At 42.5% G+C, this 13,979-nt stretch overlaps 1 protein-coding gene across 1 annotated transcript in view; it reads left to right on the forward strand.

Annotated features, from left to right (window-relative positions):
- Window positions 1-13,979, forward strand: part of LOC109291212 (sodium channel protein type 5 subunit alpha-like) — a 374,712-nt gene that overhangs the window by 310,349 nt on the left and 50,384 nt on the right. The window contains exons 20-21 of the mRNA XM_019508100.1: window positions 383-537; window positions 3,701-3,874. Coding sequence (XP_019363645.1) covers window positions 383-537; window positions 3,701-3,874 — 329 coding nt within the window. The remainder of the gene's footprint in view (window positions 1-382; window positions 538-3,700; window positions 3,875-13,979) is intronic.

Below are 13,979 nucleotides of genomic sequence, written 5' to 3' on the forward strand. Positions count from 1 at the left end.
CCTCCCCCCCCCCCCCGATGCCCAGAGTACTGGTCATGCCTCCCTATGGTCAGCAGTCTCATCTGCTGAGACCTGGTAAGATAGGTCTGGTGTCTCTGGAGTATCATTGTTAGTGCTCTCCACACTATTAGACATCAGTGGGAGGAAGCTGTAAAGTAAGCCGTCGTCTTCAGGTGTTTGGTGTTTTTTGGTACTGTAGTGGAAGCAGGGAGGACAAGAATGAAAGGGAGAAAAGGACAAAAAAGAGAAGAGGAAGGAAGAATCTGTGTCAACTAACAACTTTCAAATAGTCCCATGTTTGGGAAATCCTCTCGGTGGCTCTGGCCATTAAATATTCTTGACTGACCTTTCTCCACCCCCCTCCCACCCCCTTCTTTTTCAGCCTGCATCCAACTTTTCCCATGCTGTACAGCGGACGTCACAAAATTTCCAGGCAAAATTTGGTGGCGGCTGAGGAAAACCTGCTACAGGATAGTTGAGCACAGCTGGTTCGAAACATTCATCATCTTCATGATCCTGCTGAGCAGTGGAGCTCTGGTAAATTTTACATCATTTCATATTAAGGTTTGTCTAAGGGCAAATGATGTCAGGCTTGTTGCATTCCTCTTCTGGAAAAGTCTTGAAACCTCTTGCTGCTTATTTCTCTGAGGATGTTGGTTTGTCGTGCCGATTTGTAACGTCACTAGCTGTTCCTTATGGAGATATTGGTAAGAAATTGAAATGACAGAATCTTTCACTCTTACTCCTATGGGAGCAGCTGGAGTGGACCCGTGGAAACCACACACTGTGTGAAGAAGGGCGCTGAGGGTGCTTAATATGAAACATTTGTCATTGAGGTTATCTTCCTCAAGGGTTGATTTCTTGAAGACCAGACTGAAGGAAGGCGGCGAAGCTGAATTTCACTAGCTAGGGGGAACAAGAGCTGTTTCTTACATCATCACCCAGACATCCCTTAACCATGAGGTTCATGGACAGGCATAGGGACATGTCATGGACAGGTCATAACTACCCTCTTTTTTCCCTAACAATGAAAGTGAATGTAGGGATCTCAAACTTGTGTTTTCTTATTTATAAGCTAATTATATTGCCAATCCATTATGTTATGTGTGCTTTACGCATGTTAGTTTTGTTCCAAGTATGTTATATGCTTATGCATTAGTAACAACTTTCAGAGGTATAGCTACATGGCTGTGATAAGGTGTAAGCCAAACTTCTAGCATACTGCTACTTATGCTAAGCTGATACCACACTATAATGACTGTGGGATTCAGGAGCGAAAAATACCCCAAACACAGGACCCAGTGGCTGATTCTGTTGATGTCCAGCAGCCATATCCTTCCTGTCAAGAACATCTTTGGGCTTGCTCAAGTGTTTTGTTCAAAACTAAAGCATAAACTGGATCTGAAAATAGTGCCTGATATGAAGGCAGGTCTTTATAGCACTTTATATGCCAATGCTTTGATCAGCTGCTGCAAAGGAAATGTAGTACCTTGACATTGGATCTTTCCAGAAGTTTAGTTTTTCCTGTTTTTCAAACACCTTTAAGCTCATTTCTGAGTGCCAGTGGGGTTTTAGTGTAGCAAATAGCAGCGTCTAAAAAGTTGGCAGAAAAGGAGGAGGGGAAATGGCTTTAAATAGTTTGTTGTTATTTTTTGCGGTAATTGCAAAGTGCTGCAAGTCATCTGACAGAGTCAGTGACTCCCTACAGACTGTGACAAATTCCAGTCTGTTTGCATATTGGTTTTCTGTACTTTTCTCTGACAGTTATTTTACACCTTCAAAATATTGTTTTTGTATGGAGAGTTATGAGACTGGATTCTAGTGAAAATGCCACCCCAAAACACAAAGGCTATACATGAGCCTGTCCATAGACTGCTAAAGCTTTCTTGTTAAGTTAAATTACTATGTCCCGGCAGGCAAAAGACCAGTGTGACTATGTGCATGTCAAGTCACGCAATTCTTTTTTGTAGGTTTGGAATATTTGTTAATTTTTCAAGATACCTTAGAAAGTAACTGCCAATTTTTAAACATTTAAATGCAAATACTGAAGATAACTAGCATGGATTCTTCTAGTAACATTGCACCCTGTTGTTCCCTAGTGCTTTGTTTGACACTGGTAGGGCAAGAATAATGTAATACAATCCTGGTTTTCATCAAGATTTCACAACACCCGAGTAGTTTGGAACAGGGCAGCTTGAGTTATCGAGGGGAACTGGACAGCAAGCCATTCTTTGGTTGAGCAACACCAAGCCAAGTCAGATATGAGAAGCTTTCATCACTTCAGAGTATCAGGGTCCTTCTGCAGAGTGTCTATTTAAAGTAAAGTTCATTTAAAAATCATTTCTCAGAAAAAGTAAAAAAAAAAAAATTAGGAACTCAATCCTCTTTGTTTATTTTACCTTGGCATGTGTAATACCTTATATCTTAGTCACTTTGAGAATGGGGCTATAATAGCAGTAGGTTGAACTCATTCAGTGCCACAAAGGTATAGGTTGTAGTCGTGTTGGTCTAAGGACATAGGCAGACAAGGTTCTTTGTACCCTAAAGCTTGCAAAGAATTTTTCCAACTATTTGAGTTGGTCTAATGAAAGATATCATATTTACCCAGAGAAGCTCGTCTGTTCAATGCCACAACACACTTTCCCCCAGAGACCTCAGAACATCTTGCAAATGCTAAGTGAGTCCGTTGCCTCTCCTGTGCAATTAGTTTGATTAGTCATAATTTATAGACATGAACAAGGGAGAAATCACTTACCCAAGTTTACCCAGCAAGTCAGTTCTGGAACAAAGCATGGAACTAGGAATCATAGTTATCTATTCCAAGGTCTCTTCCCAGAGTGACTGGTACATACAATGCTTTGAGAAAGACGACGGGTGTAAAAATACCTGGGAATGCAGCTAAGTTCCATTTTAGATGAGAACAAATATTAGGTTCAGAATATGTGTGAGCAGAATATTTGTACCTGTCTGAAATATGATTACTGAATCAGGCCTGGAAAACAAAGGTGCTTAAACACATGCTTAGTCATCCCATTCCCAATAAATAAATGACGTAAGTTTGTGTTCAACTTGAGATCAGTGGGAGTTTGCTATATGCCTAGAGTTAAGTGCATGCTTAAATTCCTTGCTGAATCCATGAATTGGTTGCACCGTTGCAATTCCTTTAAGGACAATGGGGTGCTGTTGGGGTAGAAATGAGCCTGGACTACTGTTCTAGAAATCATGGAAAAGACACCTTTTATTAAACAGAGTGATCCAGGAGAACATTTCAGAAGAACCTGCCAGCCCCTCACTGTCTAAGCATTTTTCAAATGAGAGTAATTTATTTTGTGCTATGTTTGGTTGATTATTTTTAATCAAAAGTAAAAAGTGCTGATTTTCAAAAGCATGTGAAGGTATTTGGGAGCAGAACTCCCATTGGCACGAATATAACATTCATGCTTCCAGTCTCCCTGTATTTATAGCCAGCTCACCCAGAAGAAATAGCCCCATTATGTAAATAATTATATCTCCACTTGCACAACTAGACACAATTTTAAATATCTTCATAATGAGCAGATGCATTAGGGGAAGCTGCTATTTAACATATACTTTAGCTGTGACTTCACATCAAACAGTGCTACACGTGCAGAACAGAGCACTAACTTTTGCCACCGTAGTACTACAGAGCTTATTGCAAATCAGTGCTTTGTACTTCCAGGCATTTGAAGATATCTACCTTGAAGAACGAAAAAACATTAAAATCATGTTGGAATATGCTGACAAAATGTTCACCTACATCTTTGTCCTGGAGATGCTTTTGAAATGGGTGGCTTATGGCTTCAAAAAGTATTTCACCAATGCCTGGTGTTGGCTTGATTTCCTCATCGTAGATGTAAGTATCACTTTGGAAATATTATGTTCCTTGTCTTGGATTATATAGCTTACGAGAGCCTTCTGTTCCCTCTGGCAGTTCTTGCACTTGCAAAGTCAGAGGCATCACTCTGAGTGTAAAGATCAACCTGACGTAAACCTAGAAGTAAATGGTAAGATTTAGCGTGTGACTGAGAAGTCTCAGGAATTAATGAGCTGAAATGGAAAACAGCTTTGTATCATTATGAGGAGGTGTTACTCTGCTAATTTAAGTCACACTCCATTTTCACCTCTCCGGGCTCACTCTTTCTCCTAGCATTTCCCATCTCATTCCACATGCCAGTTTAGCACAAGGTCTGGTTACCTCTGACTGTGCTGCACATGACCTCGGCACACAAGTCTTTCAGCAGATTAGAGAAGCTATCCTCGGCATGGCTTCCTAGGGAGGCTGCCAGAGATGTATAACGAAACGTTCAGCACCATCTCCCAAGAATTTACAAGCGAAGGAGTCCAAGAGACGAAGATACGAAGCGTTTCCTTCTGCTGAAATGGGGTCACCATTACAGTCTTATAAAATAATCCAATTCCTTCATACCTTTGAATACTGAAAATTGTCATTCTTAGTTCCCTTGAGAGGGCAGACATTAAAAGTAAACAGAAAGGCAGAATAAGGACCAATCTCACACTACAAAAATGTTGTTAGATCCATATTTGTATTAATTGTTCCTCAAAAATTCAGAGGGCTGGGGGTGCCGGTAGATGCCAGATGTGAAAACTGTAGACATCAGAGTGCTTGGATGTAGGGTTTTAGCCCTTACTTCTATTTATGAACATGACTGTTGAATTAATTAAATGCCAGGATCACTGTGCTTGAAGTGTCTTTCTGTGAGATGGACAGGAGCAGCTTATTACATTCTAACAGTAATGGCTTAACACAGGCATTTTTCTCTTTGACACCATCTTTTATTAGCTTGATGTATTGGTGTCAAATGCTAGGGATGCTCTGCACACAAGTGTCATTAATTTAATCTCTCATAAATGATGTTTTCCTATTTTACACCTGAACCTCAAGTCTAGGGATGATATTTTCTTTGGCCTCAGTCCAGAAAAGCACTTCACTGGGACTACTCATATGGTTAAAATTATACACACACACACACACACACACACACACAAGTGCATTGCTGGATTAGAGCCTTTGGCTGCATCCAGATGTTCATTTCTACCAGAAGAAATTTCTACCAGGAGCTGGACTGTACAGGAGTTCCTCTAGCCCCATAGATGGAGAGCTTCCCAGGCTTCCCAGAGCCACTCCCACCCTTAGGGGAGCCCATTAATTGACAGCCTACTCTCTCCCAGTCTGGGAAGGAGGTAGGCTGTCAAGTGCAGTTGGAAGCTGCTGAAACCCTTTCAGTTCTACCCTGCAAGAGAATAGCCCCTGATCCTTGCACTTCTCTGGGATGACCTGAAGGAGTATAAGGAGAGGTGAGGAGCACTCAGCCACTGTGGCCACACTCTCGGGGCACCTATACACAAGGAGTGAGGCTGCTCTGACACGCTGTAATTACAGCACATTGGAGCAGGCCCGATTAATTGAGTGTGCTGAAGCGTGGTCATTACCATTCTCCAACAGACTCCAACATCTCATGTATCAGCGTCCCTATGCTTAAAAATGGCAGCAGGGCGCTTTAACTAAAGCTTGTCAAATGAGCTTTAGTTAAAGTGACCCTGCCACCATTTTTAAGCAGGGGGGAACACTGATACACAAGGTGCTCTTGGAGCTTCTCTAATTAAAGCACCCCCGCCTGCACACTCCCAGAGCACATGTATAAATACCCTGGGAGCTTTGCCACAGGGGCATGGCAGCCTGCCTCCCCCTGCACTTTCTGGGTTGACTCAAGGTCATGCAGGGTGAGGTGGGGGTATTTCACCACAGTGGCAAGGCTCCCAAGCCTTGCTGCCATGACACAGCAGCCTGCCTCCCCCTGCCCTGTGCTCTGTCACCTGGGCAGCAAGGGGAAGCCAGCAAGTTGGGAGTGGGGCTTAGGGAAAACCTCCACATGCCAACCTCCCAGCCACACTGGCTTTTCCATTACCCCCCCCCACACACACACACTCAGCTGAGCAGCAGGGAGGGAGCAAAGGGAAGCTGAAGGGGCGAGGCACCAGGCTTGAGAGGTTTCCCCCAAGCCCAGCTCCTGGCCCCTCTGGCTTTTACATCTCTGCCCCCACAGCTCAGCTGAGGGGCAAGGGGAAGCTAGCATGGTGGAGAGGCAGGCCTGCAAACCCAGCTTCTAGCCACACTGGCTTTTCAAACACCCACCCTGCCACTCAGCTGAGCAGAGCAGGAAGACTAGGGGAAGCTAGCTAGAGTTCAGGCTCTCAGTGCAGATGTTCAGTCTCCTGGGAGAAACTCTCCCTGGAGGGATTTAACCCAGGATGTTCCTGGGTTATTTTTCTAATGGAATGGCCATTTTTGCTCTGGGAGAAAAAGCCTGAATGTCTGAATGCACACTTTTGTTTTCTAGTGGAAGAACAGTGATTTTCCCAGTAAAAACTGAACATCTGTACATGGCTTTTGAGAGCAACCCAGAGCTTTAATCAATTGATTTTTTAAATCAGTACATAAATTGTGAATCTTAAATTATACTCCTCTCTCTTCCTCATGTGTGCTATTAAAGGGAAAGAATGTATTTTTCACATGATATTTTTCACATTTTTCAGCATGGTCTAGTGATCTCAGCCCATGCTTGGAGCCACTAACTTCAGAGGCATCATCTCACCTCTGACAATTACTCCCATATGTGGCTCTGGTCAAATCACATAATGTTACCCAAATGGTTTCTTCATTTGCATGAATGGAGCTAATAGGAATTACCTGCCATACCTTCTGGGAAGTCAGGGGCCTGGTGGTTATAGTGCTGATGTTTGTAATAGTCTTTTGAAGAGGAGAAGTGTCACTTGAGTGCTAAACATTCTCAGTACTATGAATAAGAGGTCTTGGTAACAAGAACAGCAAGTCAGTATGCAAAATGCATTGAAACTATTTGGCACTAATATTATACTTCGTTATAAACAGCTTCAAGTGAGTCCACAAATGTTATAAATACATATAGTGTGGCATTTAATTATTACCAAAGGGGCATGAGTTAATATACAAAACCTCCATTTACAAAATACCCTTGAATGGGCAAATGCAGAACCAGAATCTCACTTTACTCACTGAAAAACTGTAAATTGTTCATGAGCAGCATACTGGTATTCAAAATTCGAGCTGCATTGGCTCATTGCACATGTGCAACCATTTATCATCTATGCTTTCCAGTTGTTCCAGTGTAACTCTTTAAATTGGGTTTCTGGTGTGTGACGAGTTCCAAATTTGCAAATATTCTCTAATGTTCACATAAAACTTAATTTTTATGAGCACTTCTGTCAATAAAGTAGCTCATGAAAACCTGGAAGGGAAGTGAACATAAAGAAATATAAAGCAAATACATTATTAAAGCAAATTGTTGCAGAAATGTTTTGAGGTACTTATCCAAATCTGTGACAGACCTTTGACACTAATTTGTGCCTTTGGAAAAGCGAACACTATCTCATAATTGTACATTACTAAAGTAGATTTTGGATTGCAAATCCCAGACATTAAAAATACGCAATAATCTACTAACAGAAAGCTATTTTCACTAGCTATAGAATCCCTGCAGGATGATCTCTGATAATGGACCTCATTCTACCTCAGAGGAATGTGTCAATTTAGCAAAAGGATAAAACAGGGCTTTTAAGCTCATTGCAATACAATAAGATCATGTTAACAGTACCACAACAGGCTTGAGTGGGGTGGGGCGGGGGGAAGATTGTAACTAGAGAAATGCATGCTCATTAAAACTAAGGACTGGTAGGAAAGCCCCCATTGTGAATCTGCTTGAATACCACACATGCTTACCAAAGATATACACTTATACAAGAAGTTGCCTGCCTAGCAATTTGCAAGTATACTGCTAAGAGAAGGCCAGTCTGTTCCAATCCATATCAGCGCAGTGAATAGTGATGTTTTTATGCCCAGGAAGCAGGGTGATAGATTTGTAAACCCATGGTTATGATCAAGCATGAAAATGCAAAGAGCTGGTAGCGTGTCTGAAGCTTGAATGGACCTGACTATCACTGTTATTTGCACCAGAGAGAAGGAAACAGTCATGCACAAGTACCTGAGGATATACATGCAGGCAGTTACAAAAGAAGAGCCATTTGCCAAACATACATACAAATGAAATCCTGTTTACACACACACAGCAGCTTAAACTAGGAGCATGAACATGGCCAAAGCTAGGAGCTGTGTGGAATTCAAGCTGGCCATTATGAGAGCTGTTTTGGGCAGATTCAACCAGCTATGTGGTTTGATATCCGGAAGGAGCTGGGATCTAATACAAACCCTAGGTTAGGTAGCTCTGATCTCTTGCCCAATCTCTGTTGATACTGGTTAAGTCATTCCATTACTGGCAGGTTGAGAAGAGGTGGCAACCTAGAGCTTGATATCATACCAGCCATGGAGGTCTTCATTCAATAACTTTGGTGCTAACCACCCCCAAGGGGTCTTTATGTACATCAGACAAGGGTGGAGGGGTGAGAATAGAATACTTGGGGAAGAGGAGCAATTGCTCTCATCTACGTCTAACATGCTCAGTAAGAAAAAGAAAGCAGTCACTTTTTCTGCTTGTTTGCAGTTCGTTCAGGAAAAACCTTGAGTATACCAGCCTGGCCATGCAACCTTCAGCTATCTTTAGGAGAACATTAACCAGTCAGCACCAATGCAGCTTCTGTGTTTTAGTTGTGAATTAGCTGTGGTGAAAAACTACAGGTGATTCCAGACATTGCTGGAGTCAGACGTGTGATAACTGGAGACATTGCCTCTGTCAAAGGTGTTTTCTCGAGCAAGGAGCTCGCAGTCTCTTGTCTGAGACTTGTTCATTTGGGTATTGCCAGTCTTCTCCAACAACATTCCCAGTGCATTACATATCTACTAGGGCTGTGTGAAGCTTCGGTCCCTGATTCGATTCGGCGGAGGTTCGGCCTGATTTGGTGGCCAATCTCCGAATCTGAATCAAATCAGGAGACCCCTTAATCTCTCTGAATCGAATCAGAACCCTCCAAATCGATTCGGAGAGATTCGGAAAGATTTGGAGATTCGGACGTAGACACAGTTTTAACTGTTTTTTCTACAAACCTCTAGGTACCAGGTGGCTTGTGAACACTGCGGTGCTGGGGCGTCCCACAGGAGTGCGGGGGGCTCCCCAGTATGCTCGGCAGCAGACTTGGAAGTGGACCAGAAGCACTTCTAGTCCCATCAGGGAGCGTACTGCACTCCCCCCCATAGCCCCCTCTGGCTCAGTGGCTGCTGCCTCCTGGGTCTGGGGGAGCAGCCAGGGTCCCCCCATGGCTGATGCCGAGTTGGGGGGAGGTTGGGGGGGCCCCCAGCGCACTCCCCACCAGACCCGGAAGTGGACCAGAAGTACTTCTGGTCCATTTCTGGGTTCGCTGCCAAACGTGGGGGCCCCCTGCTTCATCCACCCCAGTACTGCAGCATTCACGAGCCACTTGGTACCTCAAGGTATGTAGAAAAAACATTTAAAACTGTGTCTATAGCCAAATCGCTGGTTCTCCAAATCAGCATCGAAGCTTCAGATTCAGTTTCGGACAAATCGAATCAGGGACAGTGATCCGAATCAAGTAATCAAATCACTGTCCCCTATTCAGGTTGAATCCAAATTGAATACGGCCCATTTTGCACACCCCTAATATATATTGCAGTCTCGAGGGAAAGGGATCTAACACGCAGCTCATAACCATCTCCCCCTCTAGATCCCCACTGAATGTTGCCTACTGAAATTCCACCCCGGAGAGCACACGAAGCAGCACCAAACTCCCCCTGTGCCTAAAGAAGACTTTTTGTACCTGAAAGTTTGCAGAAAACAATTTTTCTAACTATTTAGTTGGTCTAATAAACGATATCACATTTACCTGAAGAACCTCGTCAGCAAAGGGAATTGTATTTATCCTAGAGCACCTGTTTGGCTAACTCAGAGGTAGATAGTCCATTGCCGTTAGGAGGGATATAGCTGCAAAATAGTTTGGAAACCTGGTACAGCAAGAAAAACTTGACAGAGACAAACTCATTGGATTATTCAGGTTAGTTACTTGGACAGGTGCACTAACAGGAATTTTATGACATATAATAAATTAAATGCAATAAAATAAATATGGGAATGAAATAAAACATAGTCCATTCCCTGGCCCAAAAAAATTGTATCCAAGGAATTGTATCCCTTTTTTATTGAGTGGAGACATAACAGAATGTGCTTTGGCTGTTTGCACTGGTGTGAGTCACTTAGAGACTTATATTTCCTTGGGAACAACTTTCTGTAATGGCACTACCTGTGTGTTAGTCTGAAAGCTGTTGCTGGGTGGTCTCTTCTCCACTGAAGCATCATTTTCACTAACTGCTTAAAACATGGAACATTACCCTTTCCAAAATATGAGCAGCTTCATGGAAGATGCTTCTTCTAAGATTTTGACATTGAACTTGCAATGCCTGAGTGCCCTGGGAAGTAGAAAAATAACCCCTGTTTTGACAGTAGCAACTTAAAGCTTACTTGCCATCCCCAGTTGAAAACTAAACTGAATTATGCCTTCACGTTGCGTTGTCATGTCTTTAAGTGACAATTAAAAACTGCGGTAAATATGGCTTTTGATTACTTTAATTGTTTTCTATATTTGCATTCCCTGTTGATTAGGGATGTGATTTCTGCTTGCTTTTCCAGCAATTGCATTATCTGCTGTAATCAGTTGCTCCCAAACAACAGCAAAACCCAATTTGTATTGTTTGGAAATTATCTTCAAAACGTGTTCAATCTCACTTTTGGTATGAAAAGCAAACGAGAGGCGGATATAGAGTGAGCTAAAGGAAAAGCAGTAAGGTCTTTCAAAGGGAGGAGTCTGAGTAAGTGAATCTGTGAATGCTGGCTGAAAGTTATTGAAAAGCCACAGGTTATAACAAAACATTATTACTTCAGAGCAAAATTAGCAATCTTTTTACATTCCAGTTCTGCTGTAACTCTTCTCAGACCGCTCCGAGCTGACTAATGAAGACCTGCCCCAGAGAGCATACAGTGTAGAGCCTTGTCTTTAATAGGAGAAAAGGCACGTTCTTCCCATGTGTTAGCTAACGCGTTGTAATAAATAAGGTAAAAAGCTAGCAGTGACAAGGCAGCCATAGTTTTAACATATGTTAGTAGGCCAAAGTAAAATGCAAGATTTGCCCTCCAATGTTTGGCTCAACCTGTTAAACGGGGTGAACGCTACAAACGACCTTGTGTTCTCTCATATTAGAGGGATGTTGTAGCTGTGATTGGTCCAGGAACCAGGCAAAAGGCAAGGATTTGTGTGGGTGATACCTTTTATTGGACCGACTGCACAGTTGGGATAGACTTACACAAGCTTCTGAATACAATGCATAGGTTTTCACCTCTTGTTAGATACCACATTACTACCGTGAAGTCAGAACATTGCTCTTTCCTGAAAGAGGACACAGCCTAGGAAATAGCTGAGGCTTAGCAGGTGGACTAAGCAGACACATAAATTGTGGTCGGGAAGTTGAGAGGGAGGATAAACGAAGAGCTGAGACTAGGAAAGGAGAAGGCACAGCTCCCCACTTGCCGGCACAATGCGAAATGGTAGTGACTTGCAGGTATCATAGTAGAAGTAGGTTTGACAAAGGATTTAATGAGGATAAGGGGTCACCTTGGCAAGTTATCCTGAAGTTACTCTTCCTACCTATCAAGAAGACCCTGGCTCTGAGCACAAGCATGGTTAATAGCTTGGCCAGTCAACAGAGACTCAGTCGGGTGGAAAGAGTGGGAGTGGGAGAGCAGGGTAAGCTTTAGTGGATGCCATGACCTTTGAGGGTCCTTCTAGCCTTGTGATTATGGTACAAGGCTGTCACTGTGCAGAGCGTAGCTGAATACTCAACCTTATTTTAAAGTAAAGACATTCTTTTAACTTTTTATTCCAACAGAAAAACCAAAAAGGTCCAACCCCGTGGTTCTGAACATTTCTGGATGCTCGCTCGCCCCCCAGCCAGAGCTAGTTTTATATAACATGCAACGTGCTGTGAAAAGACATGTTTCAAAGTGAAAAGGTGGCTTGGGAGGGGCTGACCTAAACTTTGAAAATTAGTTATGAGGGAGAACTGAATATCAATAAGGTGGCTGTGCCTTCCCTGCCGTGATGCTGTGTGAGCTCCCAGGGAATGATCACTAGGCCTGCCCTCACAAATGACTTGAGCTTTATTATTTGATTCTCAAGCCATCTGCCTTGGGAATTCGTTGTCGCTGTTAGAAAAGCCTGAGCAGGTGTAAAGGAGGTGACAAAGATTAAGAGAACAGCTAGACACAGAAAGCATCTTCTGGCAAACAGCAGGAAACAATTAGAGTGCAGAACTGATTTATTTAAAAGCACTTCATCCAACAAGAGTGGCACGTGCTGTTTACAACAGGGCTGCTCTCTGATCAGGAAATGTTGCCTTGAAAGGCATGGGCATGTTAAATAATGAAGTAACTGAGAACATGGAGTGATAAGAAAGTTCATGGCCTTAGCTTGAGTATTATTGAGGGGTGAAGGGAGGGGAAACCTCAGTAGATTTTTAAAAACCCCATAGGAATGCCTCATTGAATCTGTTTATTCAAAATGTTTTGGTTCCAATTCTTGAGATGGGACTTCTGGGCAGTAGGAAAGTGAGTATTGTTCCTGGTGTTGTGCATTACCTCCTCCATCTTGTGCTCAGTGCTGTGCAAACACAACAGACGTAATAATTGCATTAAACAGCTGAAAGTTTCTTTACTGAGACAGAAAGTGTGTCCAGGTGAGAGCACGCGGGCGGTCCGCAGTGCCACAAACCCATCTATGGTGCCGCAAACCACACACGCTGCACATGCACATGTTCACTGCATGGGGTTTTTTTACACTGGGATCACTTTTATGCCCATAAGTACCTGATTAGCAGGTATAATCAAGCCATTCTTACCACTTAGAAATTTAGGGCTAGATCCTATTCTACCTATTAGGTGCCTGAGCCAAATCTTACCCCACCAGTCTAAGTATGATCCTTTTCTACCCTGCTGAACATTAGCACATTGGCAGAATATTAACACATCTACTTTGTAGCATACCATCTTCCTAGCCTTCAAACTAACTTACAAAAATAGCAAATAGAGGGAGAATCCATCTACATTTTTCAGGGATGTGAGCATGGTGAGAGAGGATTTCGCTCGGGCACCTAATAGGTAGAATAGGATCTAGCCCTAAATTTCTAAGTGGTAAGAATGGCACTGGAACAATCAAAATAGATTATAGCTTTTCTTTAAATCTGGGACACTGCACTGATGCTCCAGAAGGCTGGATACTGGAAGAAATACCAACTAGGCTAAAGAGCTGTACGTTTTCCACATAAGGATATTGTGGCAGTTGCAGTTAAGATTCCACAGAATTTCCCTATTGTGCTTCCTAGTTTTGCCTCACTCATGATTTTCTCAAACACTTTTTTGGGGGTATAATCTTTCTCATGTTTAAAGCAATGGGAGCAGGACCAGGACCCATAGACAAATGACGATTAGAGTATAGACGTATGAACAACATACTGAGGTATAATATGTGGGGGGAGCTTTTCCACATTTCTCAAGTACTACATTTACCCTAATCCAAGACTACTCTGAATTTAAGACGATACCCCAGTGACTAGAATCTAGACTTTCCATTCTAGACATGGAAAAATGATTAATTGGTTATAATTTTCCATGTCTAGAATCTAATTCTTGTGCAAAAGATACCTTTTTCTCGGGTCTGGGAAAGAAGTAAACACAGGTTGAGGTAAGTAACAGATAAGATAATGGCTTACGTAAAATTCCATATGTAAATAAATAAAAATTAATTAAAAATCCTCTACTTTGAGGAATGGAGCAGGGCTGTAAAACAAGAGAAAAGAGACATTATCAGAATACTTCTACAACTACAACAGAACCTCCTCTGACCACATTCACACCCCAACAGATAAGATAAACAACAAAGTAACATCT

The sequence above is a fragment of the Gavialis gangeticus genome, unplaced genomic scaffold, assembly GCF_001723915.1.
Source record: "Gavialis gangeticus isolate Ggan-Ray unplaced genomic scaffold, GavGan_comp1, whole genome shotgun sequence".
Classification (NCBI taxonomy): domain Eukaryota; kingdom Metazoa; phylum Chordata; order Crocodylia; family Gavialidae; genus Gavialis; species Gavialis gangeticus.